Raw genomic sequence first — 14,244 nt, 5'->3', positions numbered from 1 at the left:
AGGGGAAACTACTACTAGGCCCAGTGATCCACATCTGAATTTTAATGTAAAATTCCCAATTTTTAAATGTTTGCTATTCATTAATTTTGTTGTTTTTTTAAATGGGCAGGGCACATCTACAGGATGGCTCTACCAGCAGTCAAGTTTTGGATATGGTACTGTTTGAGGAGTCAAGGAGGTGGGGAACACCTATATCTCCATCCTGGCTTCCAATGCTCCAGTCGATTTCTTCCTCCTAGTTGACTTTATACTGGAAACCACATTTTATATATATCTTTATATTATTTCACTGGAAGACATATGTGTCAGCCCAATATATAAAAATGATAATATTTCAGTATGAGTTGATTATTTATGACCTTTGTCCTCCTAGTTAGATTTTAAGCTCCTCCAAGACAGAAGATTCTGGGTGCTTAAGACATTTTTAATTGAGTGATATAAATAAACATTCCTTTAATGTCCAAGGGACTTCTAACTACTGCACAATCCTGGCTCCACCTTGTACTGGTATAAATAAAAACATCCCTTTAAGGACTCTCTAGTTAAAGAGACGTTTTCAGTATTTGAGTTTGTCTCCTTAATATATTTCTGTTTTCTGAGACTATTTTCAGAGTTATATTTGCTTTTCTTTTAGGCAAATTATTTAAAATTTCCTCCTCAGTTTGGAAAGACTATTTTCAGATGTTTAAATGCAAATGAATCCTCGATGTCTCTATTTCTATAATTTCAATATGATTGAATTAAGGTAGACTTGCAAAATTTTAGAAAAGTTTGATATTTTCATACCTAACATAGTTTTCCTTTTATTTGTAATCTATTTGGGGAGAGGATTTATGGAGGTGTAGGAGGAACACATAGGACCGAAGAATCTTAGAGTTTCATGGAGTACATTTGACATTTCACTCAGCGAGGGCTTGGTTCCTTGGAGTAGGAAGGTGTTCACTACCACACAAGGCAGTCCTTCCCACTTTTGAGTAGCATATTTTTGGATGGGTTTTCTTGATTGTGAACTGACACCTGTCTCTGGTTGTTTCCATGCTAATCCTTTTGGTTTCCCCAAATAAGATGGTAAGATCGTTGAGAGCTGTGAGTATGTTATAGGTTCCTCCCGGTGCCTGGGAACACATTTTAGAGCACTTAATATCATGGTTGAGAGCACAGGCTTTGGGGTCAAAAGGACCCAGATGGAAATCCTAGCACCACCTTGTTCTGACAGGGTGACTGTGGGCAAGTCACTTAACCTCCTTAAGTATCTGTTTCCTTATTGGATTGCACTGGGTATTAAATAAGATAGTGAGTGAAAATGCTTAATACAGTCCCTGATTCCAGTCACTCAGGAAATGATGTGTATGGTTAGAACGGGCTGTTTAAATTGAAAGGAAGTCTTGCCGAATGTCTTAGTGCTAAGTCAAGACTGCCTGGAATCTGAAGCCATGCTCCTCACGGAAATGAATCTTTGATACTTACCTTGTAGAGCTTCTTACACAGACAGAGGAAAACGGTGTTGCAAATTTCCTCTTTCTTGTGTCCCAACAGCAAGCTCAGTTTCCCCAGAAATATAGTACCAAGGGATTATATCACAATCTTTTTCTTTTCAAATCCTCACCCAAGGATATGTTTATTGATTTGAGAAAGCGAGGAAGTGGGTGGGAAGGGGAGAGAGAAAGAGAGAAAACCATCAATTGGTCAGTTGCCTCCTGTACGCACCCGGACCAGAGATGGAACCTGCAACCTATGTATGTGTCCTGACCAGGAATCGAACCTGCGACCTTTTGGTGCACAGGACAGTGCTCCAACTAACTGACCCACCCAGCCAGGCACAATGTAGAATCTTTATATCTTACAAAAAGACTGTGTCCTGCCTGACCAGCTTGGCTCAGTGGAAGGAGCGTCGGCCTGCGGACTGAGGGGTCCCAGGTTCGATTCCGGTCAAGGGCATGTACCTTGGTTGCGGGCACATCCCCAGTAGGGGGTGTGCAGGAGGCAGCTGATCGATGTTTCTCTCATCGATGTTTCTCTCTATCCCTCTCCCTTGCTTTCTGTAAAAAATGAATAAAATATATTAAAAAAAAAAGAGACTGTGTCCTGAATTCCCGTGGTCTTCTTTCATAGTCTGATGAACCGGGCTTCTCCACCAAGAAAGAACCTTTGACTTCTTTAACTCTTTTCTCAAAGCCTCCTCCCTTGAGTCAGATCCAAGAACCTTCCAGCGTCTCCTCCCTCTGACCTTCCTTTCCTCTCTGGCTCCACCCAGGCTCCTCTCCCTTTCTGAGTTAAAGGCTCCCATGAATCTCCTCTAAAAGGAGAGATTAAGAGCCAGCTGAGTTCTCACCAACCTGGAGAGCCCTCTCCTTCTTACTATTTAAAGGTGGTTTTCAGTTGAGAGGCTGATTAAGAGCTATTTATTTGATGATAGAGTATTTGAATTGTTTGGCCAGTTTTGAAATTTTAAACTAAAACAAACACCCGGTCCCCAAATTTATCATCACTGATATTGTCTTCAAGGGTTAAACACACTTCCTTATTTTTCCTTCTGTTTTATCTATTTATTTGTGGTAGAGATTGTATTCCCTGGAATCTCTAAAACCAGGTAATATGGGTTTTTTGCTTTTTGACTTATTTCCAAATAAAAAAATCTATAAGGAAGGATAGTCTTGGGCCATGCCATGTATTTTATACTATATGTAAGAAGTTAGTGTTTGTACTTACCTAATCAAGGGGATTTTTAACAAAATTGGATCTTCATTTTTTTCTAAATCTTGATGCCTTTTTTGTTTACATAAAATATAAAATATGATTTTCCCTCCTTTTTTAAAAAATATTTTTATGCATTTCAGAGAGAAAGGGAGAGGGAGAGAGAGATAGAAACATCAATGATGAGAGATAATCATTATAGGCTGCCTCCTGCACTCCCCACACTGGGGATCGAGCCTGCAACCTGGGCATGTGCCCTGACCAGGAATCAAACCATGACCTCCTGGTTCATAGGTGGATACTCAATCACTGAACCATGCCAGCCAGACCGATCCCCCACCCCCTTTTATTGAATTTATTGGGATGACACTGATTAACAAAATTATACAGGTTTTAGGTACACGCTATGATAATGAGCCAACTGTGGGTGTTCACCAGACAATATATTAAATGAATAACAGGGGTTGAGCCTTTAACTGAGGTATGTGCCCTTGACCAGAATCAAACCCAAACCTTCAGTCCGCTCTAACCACTGGGCAAAAGCAGCTAGGGCAAAGCTTTTATATCCTTCTGTCTGAACCTGTGCTTAGAACTGAGGCAAGCAGATGGCCTTTCTCTGGTGTCTTGTCGATATAGGCCAGCGCTTCAGTGCTTCTCTAAGTGTATGTGAGGAAAAGCTATGACAAAGTGCTTAGATGGATGGATCTTATCACTGTGTACTTACAAGCCTACACTATAAGTGACATTAAAAAAAAAAGAAAGAAAAGAAAGAAAAAGGCCTTTTGTGTCCCCCTCACAATAACAACTTTTTATTTTGAAAATATTTAAATTTACAGAAAAGTTGAAAGAGTAATACCATGTATACTGTTTGTTAACCTGGTGTCGCTTTTACTGATTCTTAGTGTTTTTATTGAAAAAACTAGAGGCCTGATGCACGAAATTCGTGCAAGGGGCCCAGCCCTCGCAGCCTCGGCTTTGTCTGGAAGGTTGTCCGGAAGGACATCCAGAATGTCGTTTGGCTGTTTGGTCTAATTAGCATATTAGCTCTTTATTATATAGGATTAAAAATAAGCGCAGACATTATGAATGTCTTCAGCCTGAATCCTCTAGGTCAGTGGTCTGCAAACCGTGGCTCTCGAGCCACACCTGGCTCTTTGGCCCCTTGAGTGTGGCTCTTCCATAAAATACCACGTGCAGGCGCGCACGTACAGTGGGATTGAAACTTCGTGGCCCATGCGCAGAAGTCGGTTTTCGGCCTGGGCGAGTCTATTTTGAAGAAGTGGCATTAGAAGAAGTGGGGGGTGTCGGTTGGTCGGGCAAGGGGAGACGGGAGATACGTAGCGCGGGGTCAACCTCAGCTAACGTACCTCAATCAGATTGAGGACATTTTTAGAAAAGGCCAGCTTAGGAGTACCCTAATGAAGTTAATAACAATGTACCTACCTATATAGTTTAAGTTTAAAAAATTTGGCTCTCAAAAGAAATTTCAATTGTACTGTTGATGTTTGGCTCTGTTGACTAATGAGTTTGCTGACCACTGCTCTAGGTTAAGAGCACTTTCCTACATAACCACAATTTGCATTCAGATTTTCCCAATTGTCCCTAACCTCTCTTTTTTTGCTTAAACAAAACAAACAAAATAGATGAGAATCCAGGCAAGGTTCATGAATTTGTTGTTATGCTTTTCTTTGTCTTTCACAAATTTAGAATAGTCCCTGCATTTTGGGTATGTATGTTTCATGACATCGACCTTTTTGAAGAGGGCAGGACAGTTAATTTGTAGAATGCCCCACAATCTGGATCTGCCCCATTGTTTCCTCATGTGCTTTTTGTTTTTAAATTTATTTTTTGGTAAATTTTTCAAAATATACTTCCGGGAATATGCATAAATCATAAGCATGCAGGCTTGTGAAAGTTAACTTTTCGGCCTCTGGGACTCTCAAAATCTGGCTATTTTGCAAACTCTTATCTCTGCGCTTGTTTCTCCGTTTAGAGAATGCCTAGAGCAGAGGCAGTTTCCTGGCACTTTCCTTCAGCTCTGGGTGCTAAGGCTGGGCGACTTCCAGTGTAGGCAGTTCCATTGTACTTATCTCAGATCTCCCACCGGGGTTTCAATTAGAGAAGTTATTGTTTAGTTCCCCTTCTAAAAGTGTTGTATTATGTAATTATCCTGGCTTAGGAGATTTGGGTTGTTTTTAAACCATGTGAATGAATTGGCTATTAAAAAAAGTCCTTTTAAAGGTCATGGTGATCTAATTCAATTGTTAAAACTGCTTTAATAACTAGGTTGCAATAAGACACAAAACAGGTTTTTTTTTCTTCACAAAATAGCATTATCTATCTATCTATCTATCTATCTATCATCTATCTATTTATTTTGGTTGTAGAGATCCAACATAAGTCTATAATGGCTCACGGTCCTTTATTAAAAAAGAAAAGACCGAGTGTTAAAAATATTATAACTTTGTCTTTGCTATCTTAATTACCCTTTCCCCTCTTTTCTCCAACTCCAAAGCTCTTTCCTCTTTATCTTGTTCTCAACACATATGCCAAATGGTGATGACAGATGATGGTGTAAATTGGGGTCTTAACCTGAGGTTAGTGGGTCAATGGACTCTTTAAATTTACATGCATAGTGGGTGTGTATTTACTTATGAGCGTTGTTTTGGAGAGAGGTTTCCATAGATTTTTACCAACTTTTTAGGAGGATCTTTGGGCCCAAAATGGTTAAGAGCACTGGCTTAGTTACTTCTTTCTGGGGCCTTTGATATTTTCTCTGACCCATGACACACTATTTTTTTATTTTTAGTAACCTTTTTGTGTATTTGTTTTAGATTATAAAATTAGAAGGAATAAAATAAAATCCATTTATTAGTCATTACCCATAAATAACCATTGTATATATGATACATACTTATCTATCAACCTATTAATCTATCAATCATCTCTCTGTCCCCCTAGACACATGTTCATGCACAGATTAAGAAAAAAGAATAATTCTATATGAATTCTTTCCACTTTGCTAAGTGTAGATCAATAACATTTTTGTTTAATTGCTGCAGAGTAGTCTGCAGTATGAATATACTGTAATTTATTTAGCCCCTTGATGGACACAGATATTTGTATTTTAACAGGAATCAAACCCTAGGCAACAAGAATAGAAGAAAAGATAGGAACTTGGGGCTTTTGCTGGTCACAAGCGCCCTCTTCCTTTGTCTTACCCTTCCAAGCTCCACATGAAAGGTTAGGCTCTGGACTTTGGGTCAGAGAACATGTTTGCTTTTTCCAGAAGAAAAGAAAAGAGAAATGTATTCTTACACACTTCCCTCTAAACTCCAAGATAGTGACAGGAATTGGCAAGTCATTTCAAATCAATAAAGAGTATAATAGTTTTGGATGATCGATAGATTTCCAAGCAGCTTTATTTAAGATATCACTTTTCAATTTTTAGTGTTCAGATGAGCCTAATTTTATATAGTTTACCTAAAGAAAGCACTCATAAAAATTATTGTGGAAGAAAATTGAATACTTTAATTGTTAAAACCCTTTGCATCATATAACCCGGGAGAGACTTTAATCATATAAATATGTATGATTTCTTTCCATTCTCTGTGTGTCTCTATTTATCTGTGATATATTGCTGAAAGAGCTCTTGCTGATTGTCTTTTCTTTCTTTTGTTGCTTATCTTTTTACCAAACGACACTACCAGATTAGAGGCTGCACCAGTCAGCACCCTCGGGTCCAGGGCTAGTAACTGTTCCCATCTGGCTCCCTGTGATTAATGGTGTTTATGTCATAGCATGAATAACATTTTGCTGTTCAATCAGCTGAGACTCTGGCCATTAAAAAAATTTACTCCACAAAAATCAATAACCCATGGTTTTTGGAAAGGGGCAGTTTTCTTTAACAGTTATTCTCTAAGCCTGCTTGTAAAGATAAACAATCAAATTACCATACCCATTGAAAATAGTCCAGGCAACAAGAAGAAATATAAGCTCACAGATAAAGGATGACCTTAAGTAAGGACAGGTAGGAAGCCTTTTTAAGGAAGACAGAAGGCGACCAAAGAAACCCAATACCTTGCTGAAAGTCTTTAAGAATGTCACCCATTTTCACAGATCCAGCCAACAACACAACCTCAGACAGCTCAAGATGAGTTTCCAGAAAAGCATGGAAAATAAATTAGCTTGATGATAGCATTCTGTGACCGACTTAATGCCACTCACAACTCTCTGTGGACTTTAGCTACAATACAGAAAATCAATTTTATTTATTTATTTGCCTCAAGTGTGCCGATTACAGTATTGCCACTTAGGAAAAACACACAAAATCTAAATAAGTAAATTTGCCAAGGTGATGAGATTTCAGGCAAAATAAAATGGAAGATTGCTTTTTCAAGAGAGAATATAGGTAAAGATAAATCTTAGATGCTTTATTTTGCGGGAAATGTGTACTTTTAAAATGATGGTGTTGACTACGTGTAGCATCATGTCTGAATAGGGTCAATGATCCTGATTCTCTTGTAGTTTATTTCACATGCCTGAGGTGAGCGCTTTGGGATGTTGCTCACACAGCCTGTTTTTTGCTGTGGTGGTTGTCACTGCTTTTGTGAGCAGCTCAAAGTTTTGGCTCAAGCTGGATTATGCCTCACAGATTTATGCCCATAACTTTCGTCTCAGGCATCTGTGGCTGCAAGTAGCATTTTAGGAATTCGAATTGTACCAGTTTGGCATCTTCACCATGAGCTTCAGCAAAGTGAAATTCTGAATGGGAATGTGAAGATTTCCCATTATGTTTTACTTTATTTATCAAGTTCACAGCCCAGATGGTCAGCATCCTTGTTTTGATTGTAAACGCTCTAAATAATCACCGACGTAGCCCAATAGAGAAGGAATGGCATCGTGTGCCTCTTCTCTGCACAGAAGATAGAACCCCTTTATGCACGGGATGGCCCTGCAGATTGCGCCTGCTCCATGAAGAGATGGCTAACCTTCGGCAAAGTGCTCTGGTAAAAGCATCATCTTTCCCGTTCCACCGCGTAATGACCGGGAGCGGAGAAGAGCTCTGTTTGCTGTCACCGCACTGCATCATTCTCATTTACATGATTGGCAGCTGTTCCTTTGCTAGAAGTTTAAATGATCCCAAGAACTCCAAACCGAGTTCGGATGTTTGTTTATTGGAGCGGCCTCAGGCTTCTGTAAACAGTCTTTTGTGCTCTCCCAGTCTTAAGAAAAGGCTCTTCTCAGAATCGGCCCTTCCCCCCTCCCTGCTCTTTTCTGCTAACCTGCTTCACTTCAATGAAGAAAATCCAATAAAGGGCACGGGGGCTCAAAACTGGCCGGAAAGGAGACTCCAGTGGTGGGGCGACCTGAGACGGAAAGGCATCGGGACGCCACATCCTGCATTTGTGCTTTGTTTTTGAAACTTCGAGTTAGTTGCCTTAATGAATTAACCAGCAGTCATGGAAAATGTTTCTCCCGTCCTGGTGGGGGAGCCAGATACTATAGATTTGCAACAGGAAGGCTGTTGATTCGGGCTTCATTGCTGGGCCAGTCATTGGTGAGCTGGTGGCCAGACCGCAGGCCACACACTTCTGTGCAAACCTTCCGTGTACTGGGACTGCCCGGGTATTGTTTGTGCTGTCGGAGTTGTGGCCAGGAAAACATGGTGAGCCTGGGCTTTCGTGTCTTGTCTGTGTGTCCCCTCGGCGCCGTGGGGGGCGCAGGATGCCGGACTCAGCTTAGGGGCAGGGAGGGGGCTGTTGGGATCCAGGAGCGCGTGTGAGTGCTTTGTGGTTAATGCTTTTTTTCTGTGTCATCCTCCCCAGAGTTCCGGGAACGCGTCCTACCGCTGCTCTATGTCTTCCTCTGCGGATTTTTCCGATGAGGATGATTTCAGCCAGAAATCTGGCTCTGCATCTCCAGCTCCCGGAGACACCTTACCCTGGAATTTGCCTAAACATGAGAGATCGAAAAGAAAGATTCACGGGGGCTCGGTGCTGGACCCTGCCGAGCGGGCCGTGCTTAGGATAGCAGGTAAGGACACGGGGAAGGGATGGAGCCCGGAGGAGAGTTGCCGAAATTCACCCATCAGCTCCAGGGAGGGTGGTGGGGGCGGTGAGGGTGGGAGGGCGCCCAGTGCATCAGCTCCCAGATACGGAGCACAGATTGGCGCTCAAGGTGGGGGAGGGAGATGACCATATTTACTTTATGCCCCGATTTATCGATGGAGCGATTTGCCCTGCCTGCTGGTGACTAAGCTGTTTGGCCCAGTCTCCTGGCTGGATGAATCGATACCTTGGAAATGCAAGGAGCTATTTACACACATCTGCATTAAACTTTCCTATTTACATGCAGTAGCCACCGTGACAACCTCCAAGTACAGTATGAGCTCCAGTAATCACTAGTGTGTTTGCTGGAAGCTGTGAGAGCCTTCATTTTCGTCTTTGCCCAGGAGCACTGAGCTACGCAGATTTAACCGGGGTAGAGTCCTGGTGTTTGGTACCCAGGATGCAGAGGGTATTCCGGCAACTCAGATGCCATTTCTTTCTTTTTTAGTGTAGCATCGCCGTGAGCATCGTGTAGGAGCTTCGGAGGGTTTAGCCGTCACGCATTCCTGATTAATTAATATATGGGAGGTGCCAATGTTTCTGTTCTGTTAACCGGTGTTCCCTTGCACGGGCCGTAAAAGTCCAACCAGAAGTGATGGCTCATTTTACCTAGTTGAAAGCTGAGAACAGCTTGGAAATCAATCCTCCCACCTGCAGGGCCGGTATGGTTTGTGTGTATGTGTTCTGTGCAGGAAAGTTGCTTCCTGGGGTGGTTGTTCCTCCCTTCCTTCAATATTTATTTTTTCCTCTCAGAAATGGTTACGGGGTAGGATGGAGTATGTTCTTGGGGCTCTCTTGCAAAGGCCAAAGGCCCCATGTTTCTCCAAATTGGCTTCTGCACCCAGCAGGTCAGCCCCCCTTCCCTCCCCATCCCCTACTCTCAGCTCTGGGCCCCCTCCCACCCAGCTTGCTTTGCTTCCTTCTATAATGCAAAGTTGGTACTTTATCTTCCTCTGAGGGGGCTGTAGGGGACTAGCCAGGATCCCAGCCACCCTGGCAACCGAGAGTCTCCCTAGAGTCCCCCCAGTGGGATTTTCTGATTACAGGGAAAAACAAACAGCGCCCAGCCAGCCATTCTGTTCTGGGTTTCTGGGGCAACAGCCTGAGCTTCTTCTGGCTTCCCTTGTGAGATGCTGGCTGGTCTCACCCAGGCTTTTGGAGTAGAGCAAGGGGAGGAGGAGGCAGGATGGAGGACAGAGAGGCTGTTTGAGAGCCAGGGGAGAGTGAGCAGGGGTGGCTTGGGGAGCTGGGGCAGACCTGGCTCTCAGTGCCCATCTGGAGTACCCAAAAGTGTTTAGTCACCGAGGCCTGACTTCTTGCCCTGTTGAGACACCCCTGACTTGCCCCCCAGCAGGACTGAGGCACCAGGAGGGACAGTGCTGGTGACAGATGTCTGGCTCAGCAGAAAGGGAAGACGGGAAAGGAGGATGGGGAGCGAAGTTGTTGGGGCTTTGTGCAAAGCCTGGGTGTCGGAATGGGAGGCCTGTATTCCGTACATTTTTGTGGAAGGTAGAAGGTGGCTTCTGGCTTGAGTTGTGATTGTGGCGGCAGAGGTGGATATTTTGATTTAGGCAGCGAAGGAAGGGGATTTGAAAGAATAACCGTGCAGGTGTGTGTCTGGAGAATGAGGGTCTGTAAACCGAGGGAGATGACCCGGCAGAAAGCCAAGCGAAGCTGGTGGGAGTAACTTGAAGTGTATGTGCAAAGTGCGGAAGAACCTGGGATGCCATGGACAAGCAGACGCTGATGCTAGTAGACTGTAGACTCCATGAGGGCAGGGGCCATGTCTTATTTTTTTTTGTAAAACGTTCATTGAGTGATTTGTGGGGTAGCTACGAAGTTAGTGGTAGTTGCTGCACTCGAGACCCCAAAGTGACATACTTTTAAGATTATATTAATTGGCAACAGAATGCAACCAAATTAAACAACAAACAGAACAAACAGCCCTAGTATGGAAGTGCACTACTCTGTTTAAAATAAATATTGGTAACATGCTGTTTGCTACACAAGTCATAATCAATAATCATACATGGAACATAGACTTGGAGGCCAGTTCATAAATATCTGTGGCTCAAATATGAAATTCAGATGTATTATGTGTGAAATTTGCCACTGATGACCCAGTGTGAGGATCAGGGAACAGGCCTTCTGAGGGAATTTGGTACTGAGGATAGTCTGAAAACATACTGTTAATATTTCCACTTCTGGGGGTTGGGGGAGTGGGAAGAGATTAACCAATGAGCTTATATGTGTATATGCATAGCCCACGGACAGACAATAGTGCAGGGAAAGCCTGGGGAGGGGGAGGAAGTGGGGTGGAAGGGGTGGGGGGGAGGGGACACCTGTAATACTTTCAACAATAAAGATGAAAAAAATAGATTTTTGATTTCTAATTTTATTAGACATTTTCATGCTCTGCCTAAAGCTCACCTTATCTCTGAAATTCATCCCTAGTAAGAGATGGGGTGAAGTTCTGACATGTATGAGGATGTCCATAGTGGTCATTATTTAGTAATAAAGGATTTAAAAGTTCAATATTTTTTGTTTTTTTAAGGGCATAACAATAGAATTGAATATGAAAATGTCTAGAGCCAAAAAAAGACCAGATGATCTGTGGAATGCCTTCATTCACTCACATTTTATAAATATTTATTGAGCCTCTGGAATAAAATAAAGAAAAGCACACAGTTCCGCCTTTAAAGAAGTCCTAGTCTCATATGATAAATGGATGTGCTGGTAGTTATACCTGGTGTGAGAGATGCAGTGTAATGGCTGGAAGGACCTAACAGTAAAAGAACCCAGAGGAGAGTCTAATTAACTTGGATAGAGAAGGGCAGGCATGGGGGGTCCTGAAAGGTTTCTGAGGGGGAAGTGCCACTTGAGGTGAGATTTAAAGAGCCTGATGGAATTAGGGTGAAAGGGAAAGCCATTTCAGAGGAAGGGCTGGGAGCTACAGGAACAAAGATAGGGAGGATGTGTCGCTAAAGCATGGGGTTTGGGATAGCAGAAACTATGAAGGTGCTCGCGTGCAATACTGAGGAGATTGGACTATTTATACTTAAGTGGCGGGGAACAGCTGAAAGATTTTTAACCCGTGCAGTGACATCATCAGGTTTGCATTTCAGAGAGTCTTCTTGGTGATGGTGTCATATGTCGGACACTTTATGTTTTTAAAAGTGCTTTTGCATTTATTATAGTTTCTTCATTTTAAAGTCGAGTATAACATATGCCTCTCCTATCTCGTAGAGGAGTCAATGTGAGAATAAGATAGAAGAATGTAAGGAAATACCCATTGTATAATGCCTTTTACATAAAAACAATACAGATCTGCGGTTCTTAGCTACAGGATATCTTAAATTGAATTTTTCAGTCTCCCAGTGCCTATGAGGGTACATGGTTTATCACTGACAATGCTATATTAAAATACAGATTTTTTTTTTAGATCTCATGTGAATTCACTGAAATTGGAGGATGGTGAGCAGAGTCAGGTAAACGGTAGAGCTAGGATCTGAATTCAGGCAGGCTTGACTCCAGAGGCCCTGCTGTGCTTCTCCTGCTTCCCTAAGGAATGCATTATTATTATCAGCAGTTTGTCCCAATATTGCCAATTCCAAGGATGCACGGGGCAAAGGCTGTTTTTGCAGACAACCCTCAATGCTGCTTCTGTTCATTTTGACTGGCTCCTTAAATGGACATTTAAAATCATTTAAGTGTTCACTGATGAGATTCATAAAATGGTTCTACTTAATATCAGTCTGATGAAAACTCAGACTATGCCCTCAGTGACCTTAGTCATTGAGAGGGAGACAAGGCAGTTTTGAGAATCTACATCTATGCATATGGAATGACTGTCAATGGAATGACTCTTAGGAATCTAATTGCTAACCCTCTCATTTCAAGAAGGTGTCCCATACGATATGTGTTTGTTACTTCAGGAACTGATGTTGACATAAACGCCTATCAAGTTGCAAGAAAACTCTAGTGATCCTGAAGGCTCAGTGGGACATGGGATCAAACTCAGATTATAAGCTAGTGATCAGAACAGAAAAGAGAGATGTGGTCTTGCTTTGTTTGGAAGAGGCCAATTGCTGAGGAGAAGTAAAAATGCCCAATTCAAACTTCAGTGTTTTTTTTCAAGAGTACTCACCTCCTTCTGAGAGTTAATGGAAGGAAAATGGTCCAGATTCACAACACTGAAAAAGGAAAGAACAAATAATTCATCAAGGACAAAGGGTTAGTATATATGAAAGGAAGACATAAGGAGGGAAGATGTGGGCTAGAGGTGAAGTTGTCCTAAGTCAGATGGTGGAGCCTGGCTGTGTGGCTCAGGGGTTGAGCATCGATCTATGAACCAGGAGGTCACAGTTTGATTCCAGTCAGGGCACATGCCCAGGTTGCAGGCTCCACCCCTAGTAGGAGGCTTGCAGGGAGGCAGCGGATCAATGATTATCTCAGCATTGGTGTTTCTCTTTCTCTCTCTCTCTCCCTTCAAATACCTCAGATGGTGAACAATGAGCTACTTTACCCAGTGATAATAATAGCTAACACTTATAAAGCTATTTAATATGGCAGCTTTAGGAGGTAGGCACTGTTATCCCCATTTTTCTGATGAAAAGAGGCTCAGAGAGGGTAACTCGCCTGTGTCAGAGTTACCAAGGAGCCAGGATTCCATCCAGAGCAGCCTGACTGCATCGATACCCTGAAATATATCCATGTACACGCCTAGGTACCAACTGGTTCCTCCAGCGGACCCTTTAAACTCACCCACTTCAGCGTCTGATATGCCAAAGTTGTACCCATTTTTATTCAAGTCCAGTACTCACCAGTACTGTGGGGAATGACTACGGGTAGAGAGGAGGAGGGAGGTGGCAAAGTAAGCTGGGGGAGTTGTAACCGGCTGGGGCTGTGGCAGAGCCCAGCGGCAAATTCCCCTGCTGGCTCTGGGGGGCGGAAGGGAGGGACCGCGGGCTGGTGCTCCGGCCGCGGGGGGGGCCGAGCGCGCAGGCGCAGACACGCGGCTGTCAGGCCCTGATGCGCGGGGCCACCTGCAGAGGCCGCCTGCTCTGCCCCGAAATGTGCCCCGGGCGGGGGACCCCCGTGCCCTTCCCGCTTTGTGCGGCCACCGAGTGACCCGAGTCCTCACGTGCCATCAGCTGGATCGCAAAATGCATTTCCCTCCCTCCTCCCCGCCGCCCCTTCCCCACGGGGAGTGGCCGGCTCCTCCGCAGGGGCTGCGCACAGCGTGGCCAGCGATCTTGCCGCTTTGGTGTTTCCCAGGCTACATGTTGTGGGTCTCAAATAGAGAGCCTCGTCCTCGTGGAATCGGGGAGGCCGGCCAGCGTCCGGGGTGGGCGTGCTTGGAGGGTGGCCCACTCGGTGGGCAGACAGGGAGAGAGGCTCTGGAGCGCCGGTTCAGCCTTGAAGGGAAGGGCTAACGCGC

At 43.6% G+C, this 14,244-nt stretch overlaps 1 protein-coding gene across 8 annotated transcripts in view; it reads left to right on the top strand.

Annotated features, from left to right (window-relative positions):
- The window catches only part of DST (dystonin), a 421,009-nt gene that overhangs the window by 79,839 nt on the left and 326,926 nt on the right, over positions 1 to 14,244 (top strand). For all 8 annotated transcript variants that reach the window (XR_002829777.1, XM_023755570.1, XM_023755569.1 and 5 more), the window contains exon 4: positions 8,523 to 8,730. Coding sequence is in view for 7 of the 8 variants with exons in the window: in XM_023755570.1 (XP_023611338.1) it covers positions 8,523 to 8,730 (208 nt within the window). In the remaining variant the exon portion in view is untranslated. The remainder of the gene's footprint in view (positions 1 to 8,522; positions 8,731 to 14,244) is intronic.

This window comes from Myotis lucifugus, unplaced genomic scaffold (genome assembly GCF_000147115.1).
Source record: "Myotis lucifugus unplaced genomic scaffold, Myoluc2.0 scaffold_80, whole genome shotgun sequence".
NCBI classification, from domain to species: Eukaryota; Metazoa; Chordata; class Mammalia; order Chiroptera; family Vespertilionidae; genus Myotis; species Myotis lucifugus.
Note: the sequence above shows the minus strand (reverse complement) of the source record. Positions and strands in the feature narration are given on the sequence as shown.